Source organism: Alligator sinensis, unplaced genomic scaffold (assembly GCF_000455745.1).
Source record: "Alligator sinensis unplaced genomic scaffold, ASM45574v1 scaffold1352_1, whole genome shotgun sequence".
NCBI classification, from domain to species: domain Eukaryota; kingdom Metazoa; phylum Chordata; order Crocodylia; family Alligatoridae; genus Alligator; species Alligator sinensis.
This window is the reverse complement of record NW_005843148.1, coordinates 280,641-289,522: the sequence shown is the minus strand read 5'-3', so window position 1 is coordinate 289,522 and position 8,882 is coordinate 280,641. Positions and strand designations below refer to the sequence as shown.

General features: G+C 51.8%; 1 protein-coding gene across 1 annotated transcript in view; it reads left to right on the top strand.

The window, feature by feature from the left end:
• The window catches only part of HYOU1 (hypoxia up-regulated 1), a 23,895-nt gene that overhangs the window by 1,831 nt on the left and 13,182 nt on the right, over positions 1-8,882 (top strand). Inside the window, exons 2-8 of the mRNA XM_025194031.1 lie at positions 133-262; positions 837-915; positions 1,248-1,402; positions 5,084-5,160; positions 6,110-6,291; positions 7,571-7,686; positions 8,655-8,838. Of these exons, the coding sequence (XP_025049816.1) occupies positions 133-262; positions 837-915; positions 1,248-1,402; positions 5,084-5,160; positions 6,110-6,291; positions 7,571-7,686; positions 8,655-8,838 (923 nt within the window). The remainder of the gene's footprint in view (positions 1-132; positions 263-836; positions 916-1,247; positions 1,403-5,083; positions 5,161-6,109; positions 6,292-7,570; positions 7,687-8,654; positions 8,839-8,882) is intronic.

Below are 8,882 nucleotides of genomic sequence, written 5' to 3'. Positions count from 1 at the left end.
GGGTGTGGGGCAGGCTGCTCTGTGCGCGGGGCGCTCCGCGTGTCCACGAGGCCGCTTGGCCGCGTCGGGCCCTCGCCCGGAGCAGCCCGGGAGGCTTTGCTGGCTGGAGCGCCCCGCGTGCGAGTCGTTCAGAGCCGCCCCGTTGCGCTGCGCTGCGTTGCGTTGCAGAGTCCCTGGCGGTGATGTCGGTGGACCTTGGCAGCGAGTCGATGAAGATCGCGATTGTGAAGCCCGGGGTGCCCATGGAGATCGTCCTGAACAAGTACGCTCTGCGCGTCGTGCCTCGGGCTCGTCGTGTCCGGGCTGCAGCCCTGCTGCCGCTTGCGGTGGGAGACGGCGGAGAGGTTTGCTTAACGCAGACAGGCAGCCGGAGCTTCTCGGCCGATCTCGGCCTTGCCGGGCTGACCCGAGCAGCGCTACGAGGGGCTGGTCCTGCAGAAGGGCCAGCGCTTAGCAAGAGAAGAGCATCATCTGGCCCAGTGGTGAAAAGCGGAGGGCAGGAGGGGGACAGAATAGCACAGACACTGCTCCCACCGCCCACCCTTACAGGAGGTTGAAGGGGCGATGACTGGGTTGTCTTCCCTGTACCCCAGTTTCGGCAGTCTCGGTTTGGGGAACAAGGCTTCCCCTTCAGCAGTCAGAAAGTGGGAAACAGGCTATCCAGGTAACCGATCTTCCAGCTGGCGCGTGGGAAATGCCTGTCAAGGAGTCACCTCCAGTCCTTCTGAGTGAAAAACATGCCGTCTCCTTCGCGGTGGCTCTTCGCTTTGACTGCTCACCCGTGTCAAATGTTTGCTTTTTGTTTTTGCTTTTCTTAATTGCTGTTTCCTACTTAGAGAATCACGGAGGAAAACACCAGTGACCGTGGCTCTGAAAGAAAATGAGCGTCTCTTTGGTGATAGCGCGCTGGGAATGGTAAGACTTCTGGTCCTTGAAATGGGTGCTTTGGTTGTTACACAGATGCTCACGTGCAAAACCCATTTCGCCATTTGCACGTTCCCTGGTGACACACGTCCAGGTCAGACCTCTTGCGCCTTGTTTTATCCTTTCTTCTGTGGAAGTGCTTGGTACCTGTGACTTCATGTCTGCTTTCCAACAATTTTGGCTCCCATAACAAACACCCTTCCCCAAGTGCATACACTTAGTAAGAAGTACCTGGGAGAGGGTCATATGAAAGCATCAAAGCTGTCTGAGATTCAGCAAAGAGCCCCGGTTTGTCTGGTGACTTTCTGTCGGTCTTTCCACAGTCCATAAAGCACCCCAAGGTAGCATTCAGGTATTTCCAGGACCTGCTGGGCAAGCACATGGATAACCCCCAGGTGACGCTGTACCGTTCGCGGTTCCCAGAACACGAGCTGGTGAAGGATGAGAGGAGACAGACTGCTATCTTCAAGCTGTCGGAGTAAGTGACTGTAGAAACCTAGAGCCAGAGGCTTTTGTTGCTACGCTGTTACCTTTTGAGCTTCTGGGGAAGTGTCTCCCTTGGCACATCAGCAGCCGACCCTCAGTGCTGGCAAGACAGATCCTTGGCATGGCTTTTGCTGTAATAATGCCTGAGTTAAGAAGTTTTCCTTGTGCTGCGGGAGCTGTTTCCAGGCTCTACACACTGCACATGACACCTCTCTCTGGGAAGGGGGTTGCCTGGATTTGAAGTCTCCCACCTGTCAGCTGCCAAGGCAGCAGTGACAACTATGACATCTCTGGTAAAGATGAGTGTAAGAAGAGAAGTCTCATTCCTGCCCTTGGGGGCCAGGGGCTGACGTCTCAGGTCTCACTGCTGTGCTTGGCCCTTTGTCAGTGGCCTCAGTGCCTGGCTGTCTGCCCTGGAGAAGGAAGCTGTGGGGTCCGTTTCCAGACTTCTGCCTGTTCATGTGCCCATGCAGCGTTCCTGGGAGTTTTTTACTGGTTCTTTTGGATTGCTCCGTGCAGATGGCATCATTTGGACTTTGCTGTGCAGTGTTGGGGTCTTTGTTTCGTAGTTTCATAGTGCTTAGGGTTGGAAGGAACCTAAACGGATCATTGGGTCCAGCCCCCTGCCCCGGGCAGGAACGAGTGCCGGGGTCATAACACCCCAGCCAAATATCTGTCCAGCCTCCTCTTGAAGACCCCCAAGGTAGGGGAGAGCACCACCTCCCTTGGGAGCCCATTCCAGAGCCTGGCAGCCCGAACTGTAAAGTATTGCCTCCTGATGTCCCGCCTGAAACCTCTCTCTAATAATTTGTGGCTGTTATTTCTAGTAACCCCGGGTGGTGCCCAAGGGAACAGAGCTTTGCCCAGTTTCTGCTGGTTCCCCCCGTGAGTTGGTAAACGGCCACCAGATCCCCTCTCAGCCTTCTTTTGTGGAGGCTGGATAGATTCAGGCGCTTTAGCCTCTCTTTGTAGGGCCTGACCTGCTGCCCTTTGACCATGCGAATGGCCCTCCTCTGGACCCTCTCGATGCTGGCCACATCCCTCTTGAAGTGCGGTGCCCAGAACTGGACACAGTACTCCAGCTGTGGCCGTCACATGGAGGGGGAGGATCACCTCCCTGGACCTGCTTGTCATGCATCTACAGATGCATCACAAGGTTCGGTTAGTCTTATTGACCGCTGCCTCGCATGGGCGGCTCATATTCATCCTGGAGTCAACAATGACTCCAAGATCCCTTTCTGGCACCGTGTTGACAAGAAGGGTGTTCCCCAGCCTATAGGTGTGTTGCTGGTTCCTTCTCCCTAGATGCAGTACCCTGTGCTTGTCTGCATTGAATCCCATCCTATTCTCCTCCGCCCACCTCTGTAATCCATCTAGGTCTAGTTGGATTCTGTCCCTCCCCTGCAGCGTGCCCACCTCGCCCCACAACTTGGTGTCGTCAGCGAATTCAGACAGCGTGCTTTCCACACCCACATCCAGGTCGCTGATAAAGATGTTGAACGGTACAGGCCCTGGGACCGAGCCCTGGGGGCCCCCACTGCCCCCATGCCTCCAGGCTGAAAATGACCCATCCACCACCACTCTCTGGGTGCAACCATCTAGCCAATTTGCCACCCATCTGACTGTGTAGGCATCAATGCCACAGTCACTTAGTTTTTTTTAAGAGAATGTGGTGGGAAACCTTGTCAAAGGCCTTCTTAAAGTCCAGGAAGATGACATCCACCTTGATGCCCTCGTCCAGGGACTTTGTGACTTGATCGTAAAAAGAACCCAGGTTAGTCAGGCAGGACCTGCCCTCAATGAACCCTTGTTGGTTGCCCCTGAGCATTACCTCCCCTGCTGGCCCCTTGCAGATGTGCTCCTTGATAATTTTCTCAAAGGTCTTCCCAAGGACCAAGGTAAGACTGACTGGCTTATAACTGCCAGGGGCCTCCTTTCTCCCCTTCTTGTAAATGGGGACCACACTGGCCCTTTTCCAATCCTCTGGTCCCTGGCCAGAGCTCCACGAGCACTCATAAAGCTGTGCCAGGGGCCCTGCTATGACATCCGCCAATTCCCTCAGCACCCTCGGGTGGAGAGCATCTGGACCTACTGATTTAAACATGTCCAGCCCCTCCAAAAATCCCTAACTAGGTCGTCCTTGATCCTAGGCATGACGGTGCCTCCCTTGGGTCCATCCGTAATCCTAGTGGGGGAAATGTCCCGGTCCCTGTTCAGGAATATGGAGGCAAAGAGGTCAGTGTTTTCATTTGCTGCAATCATCAGATTGCCAAGCCTGTCCTGTAGGGGCCCCACATTACCCGGTGCTGCCTTCTTACTCCCTATGTATTTGAAAAAGGACTTTTTGTTATCTCTAATTCTGGTCTCTAGCCCTAGTTCCATCTCTGCCTTGGCCTTCCTAACAGCCTCCCTGCAGTCACGACCAACAGAGGTGTAATCCTCCTTGGTGACAGCCTCTTGCTTCCACTGTTTGTACGCCTCCTTTTTTGCCCTCGGGCATCCCTGGCTGCCTTTGCTGAGCCATGGGGGCTTTTTAGCACTCCTACCCACCTTGGTGCGCATTGGAACTGACTCCTTTTGAGCTCAGAGGATCGTCTCCTTGATGAACAACCACCTGTCTTGGACTCCCCTCTCACTGAAGCTCTGAGACCCCATTGCCTCTCCTACTAATCTTCTTAGTTCGTTGAAGTCGGCCCTCCTGAAGTCGAGGACCTCTGCCTTGCTGTTTGCTTTCACCACCCTGCGCTGGATAGTAAGTTCCAGCAGGCGATGATCACTGTTGCCCAGGTGGTCGAGTACTTGCAGACCCCTCACCAGGTCGTTGCCTGTGGCAAGGACCAAGTCCAGCAAGGCATTTCCCCTGGTGGGGCTGTGCACTTCCTGGGTTAGGTGGAGGTCCTGTATCCTGGCTAGGAATCTACGTGAGCGGTCAGACCTGGCTGACTGCTTCTCCCAGCAGATGTCTGGTTAATTTAGGTCACCCATGACAACCACATCCCTTGACTTTACAGCCTCCGTGAGCTGACCTGAGAATTCCCGGTCCAGCTCATCCCCCGCCAATGAGGTGGTCTGTAGTAGACGCCCACTATCCAGTCCCTTTCCCCATGACCCCCTTGCGTTCTTACCCAGAGCACTTCAGTTTGCCCCTCCTGAACCCACCCTGATCATCGAGGACGTGTATTGCTCTTTGATGTAGAGCACTACATCAAGCACTACAGCGTTGTGACCTCGTTGCCTGTTTTTCACTTTGTCGTCTGCAATGTGTTGACTTACGGATTTTTGTGGCCCCTTGCGCAGCTGGGAAAAAGGGTGACTGTTCTGGTAGACTCTGGTTGCCTACCTGAATCATCAAAAGCCTGATGCCATTTCTCAGTACTGAATATTAACCTTCCTGAGTGATATGGCTCATTGATGTCCTCTCCCCACAGGTTACTGCTGGGTCTGTCATGGGTAACAGGCTCTTGCCAGCCTTCCCCCTTCACTCTCACAGCCACTTTGCCAATTCCATTTTTCAGTTAGCTCTTCAGTTGCTTTTTTACTTGGCAAGTTCCATGATCTTCTGGGTTGTCATGCTAATGATCGATTCTTCATTGGCAGGTGCTTTGTAAAGCTCCTGTTCTGCAGCAGAATGTGCGTATTGGCTCCTGACTGGAGACGTTGTTTGTACTTTCAGAGAGATGCAGTATTCTCCAGAAGAAATATTGGGCATGATCCTGAACTATTCACGTAGTCTGGCTGAGGAATTTGCAGGTAGGTGTGGTGTTCAGTCTTTTTCCAGCATCAATTCATGTTTCAGTCCAAGTCACACGGGTTAAATGGAGATGGAGGGGATCTTTGTACAGAGAAGGTTGGATGTTTTCACCCTTTGACCACCGGATTAAGCCAGCCCAAAGTCGGTACAGAATAAGAGCTGCATTCAGGGGCTGTTTGGCCAGCGTGAAATGAGCTTGGGGCCCTGGCCTTGTTTCTTGTGGATGAGCATCACTGTTAAGCATTGCTGAAAACTCACCTGGAATATTGCATCCAGTTTTAGCACCACACTTCTAGAAATATGTGGCGGGGAAAGTGGAAGGAATCCAGAGGAGAGCAGTAAAAATGCTAAAAGTCTAGAAAACACGATATTGGGAAAGGCTGGAAGAACTGGGTCTATTTAGTGTGGAGCAGGAAAACACTGAGGAATGTGGTCAATTAGAAATGCGGCAGTACTGGAAATGCAGGTGAATTAAATGGGCATGTTTGAATTGCTTTGCTATAGGCAGGTAGTTAATGGGTGCACGCTATGCAGGTAGCAGCCCCGAGCCACATTTGCAAAAGGGGCTTTGTCTCAGAAAAGAGGTTCAATATCCACAGGGCTGGGATTTCAGGATTCCTGAAGATCAGATTAATTTCTGAAGTCTGATGTGTCATGAAATGTTTGTTAGTAACCATTAGAGAGATGGAAGACAGTGGTGTGTAGTAACTTTGAGTGAATCTTTAAAGTCTTACTGGTTTAAGATGGAAACAAATTAACTGACTTCATCTGTGGTACAACTCTGGTTTCCGTGGAGCTCTGCCAGGGTTGACATGGGCATAGTGTTTAATATGGAGCAGCGACTTCGGGTGGAGTCTCCATAGCTACGTGCATGTTGATAGCCCTATTATAGGGACTCCCAGCTCTGACCCTTCCCATGGGAAATTATTTCTCTTTCGTGCCTTTCAGAACAGCCCATCAAGGATGCCGTGATCACTGTCCCAGCCTACTTCAATCAGGCAGAGAGAAGGGCAGTCCTCCATGCCGCTCAGATGGCAGACTTGAAGGTCTTGCAGCTGATCAATGATAACACTGCTGTGGCGCTGAACTACGGGGTGTTCAGGAGGAAGGAAATCAATGCCACAGCACAGGTACGTGCCACTTGGGAGGGCTGGTGAAGCCACTTATAGTTTCATAGTTGGTAGGGTCAGAAGGGACCTGAGTAGATCATCTAGTCCGACCCCCTGCCATGGCAGGAAAGAGCACTAGGGTCAAACGACCCCAGCGAGGTGTTCGTCTAACCTCCTCTTAAAGACCCCCAGGGTAGGAGCCAGCACCACTTCGCTTGGAAGTTGGTTCCAGATCCTAGCCGCCCTGGCAGTGAAATAGCACCTCCTGATGTCTAGTCTGAATCTGCTCTCTGCCAGCTTGTGACCATTATTTTTTGTCACTCCTGGTACTGCTCGGGGGAACAGGGACTCCCACAATGCCTGCTGGTCCACTCTGACTAGTTCGTAATCAGCTGCTAGATCTCCCCTCAGCCTCCTCTTGTGGAGGCTGAACAGATTCAGGTCCCATAGCCTCTCCTCGTAGGGCCTGCCCTGCTGCCCCCGATCACGCAGGTGGCCCTCCTCTGGACCCTCTCCATGTTGTGCACATCCCTCCTGAAGTGCGGCACCCGGAGCTGGACACAGTACTCCACCTGCGGCCTGATCAGTGCCGCATAGAGGGGAAGCATCACCTCCTTGGCCCTGCTCGAGACTTGGACTTGCTTCCCCTGAAATGAGTGGATGGTATGCCTAGACTCGAAGTGCCAGCCAGACTGCCTATGTGATTGGCTGGTTAAGAGCAGTTATTAGTTACTTCTGTTTCTGCCATGGTCATTGATCTGTCTGTAAGCAGAACTAGTATGGCTACACAGCAAGTTCCTTAATAAACCTTTTGCTTTCAGGTGGGTGTACAAAGCAAGGGGAAATTCCTTAGGGGGAAGAGCAGGGCACTAGGAGTTAGGATCCCAGGGCTCTATAGAGCCCTGTCACACTGGGAGCTTCTTTCCCAACCTTTAAAACTAGGCACTGTCCTGGTTCCGCTCTCTCAAGGGGCTGGGAAGCTGGTTGTAAAATCTACGGGCTTCCTCACATTCACAAGATTCCCAGAGAACAAAGTAATGATTCTTTTCACATTTCATACACTAGCAGCATGGGTAAAACAAAGAATTAGGTTAGTGAACGTGTCTTGTCCTTGTGGCACTTGCTGCAATCTGATGTTTGACCAAAGTGGCCAACTTGCGCTCCCTCAATAGACTGGAGCACATGGAGTGAGTGGGCAGTGTCTGTCACATGCCAGCCTTTCTTCCTTCTCCCTTCTGTTCATGGTGGGGGTGGGGTATGCCCAGGGGGTGTCTTAGCATCTGTGCCTTCTGTTTTTCAGAATATAATGTTTTATGACATGGGAGCTGGAAGCACTGTGTGCACCATAGTGACGTATCAGACAGTGAAGACCAAGGACTCGGGGACTCACCCTCAACTGCAGATCCGAGGTGTTGGGTAAGAACAATGCCCAGGGCTCCTGTGCTGCAGAGAGAATGGTTTAGAGAAAGCATTGGAACATGAGACTCTGGACAAGTTGGGATGAGCAGTAGAGTGACTGGTGTGGGGAGGCTGACCCGCAAGTAACATGTGTGGCCTCTGCTTGTACAGATGGTCCCTAAAACTGACAGGGGTGTGGCAGAGCCTTCAATACATTGTTCCTTACAAGACTCGTTTGAGTAGCTTTATTATCTGTAGCTGGCCTTTCAGCCTTGGCTAACCTAGGGGCTTTGTCTGTGCCTTTTCTGTGATGCATGGGTTCCATTCAGGTCTATCCAAGGTGACTGTCAAATTGCTAGTTCCCTTCTCTCGCTTGCATTCCTTCATCCGAACACTGTCAGCAAAGCAGCGTCAGCAGAGTGAGCTTGCGGAAGAGTCCAGACTGCACGTTTGTTGACTTCTGATTCAGTGCAATGTAGCAGTAACAGCTATTCTAACATAACTTTTCCCACATGATTCTATGGAAACTGGGCATCCTTTTAGGGAAGCAGAAGGCACAATGCTGTTGCCTCAGACTTGATAAGGAAGTGAGAAGGTGCAGGGTACAGAAGAAGGTTCATGGCTGCATAGGAGCTGTGCATGGAAGTGTCTGTCAACCCTTAAAGTCTAAACTGCTAGTCCCTAGGGAGAAATATATTGAGACCAAGTTAGAAATGTAAGTTCCCACTCTTAAAATGCTCAATACCTTCAGAAATGTAGGTCTTAACTGTATTAGGGAAGCTTTTCTGATCACAGACTGAGGTGGGGAATTTCTCTTGCTGGCTCAAACAATGTCTTTTCTGAGCAGACTTGCTGTCTGTTCACAGTGGCTCATAACTGAGTGTTGTGGCCACTATTCATCCCTGTTGTCCTGCATGACTGACTGAATCTAGGTGAAAGCAAAATGTAATCAGTAAGATTAAATCCTTGTTCCTGTTCTTTCCCAGATTTGACCGCACGCTGGGGGGGCTGGAGATGGAGCTTCGGCTCCGGGATTACCTGGTGAAGCTCTTCAAACAGCAGCAACCTTCAAAAGATGTGCGGCAGAACCTGCGGGCCATGGGCAAGCTGTTGAAGGAGGCTAACCGCCTGAAGACTATCCTGAGTGCCAATGCTGACCACATGGCCCAGGTACCACCATCTGCAGCAGGATGTCCTGCTTGCTTGGGATGGGG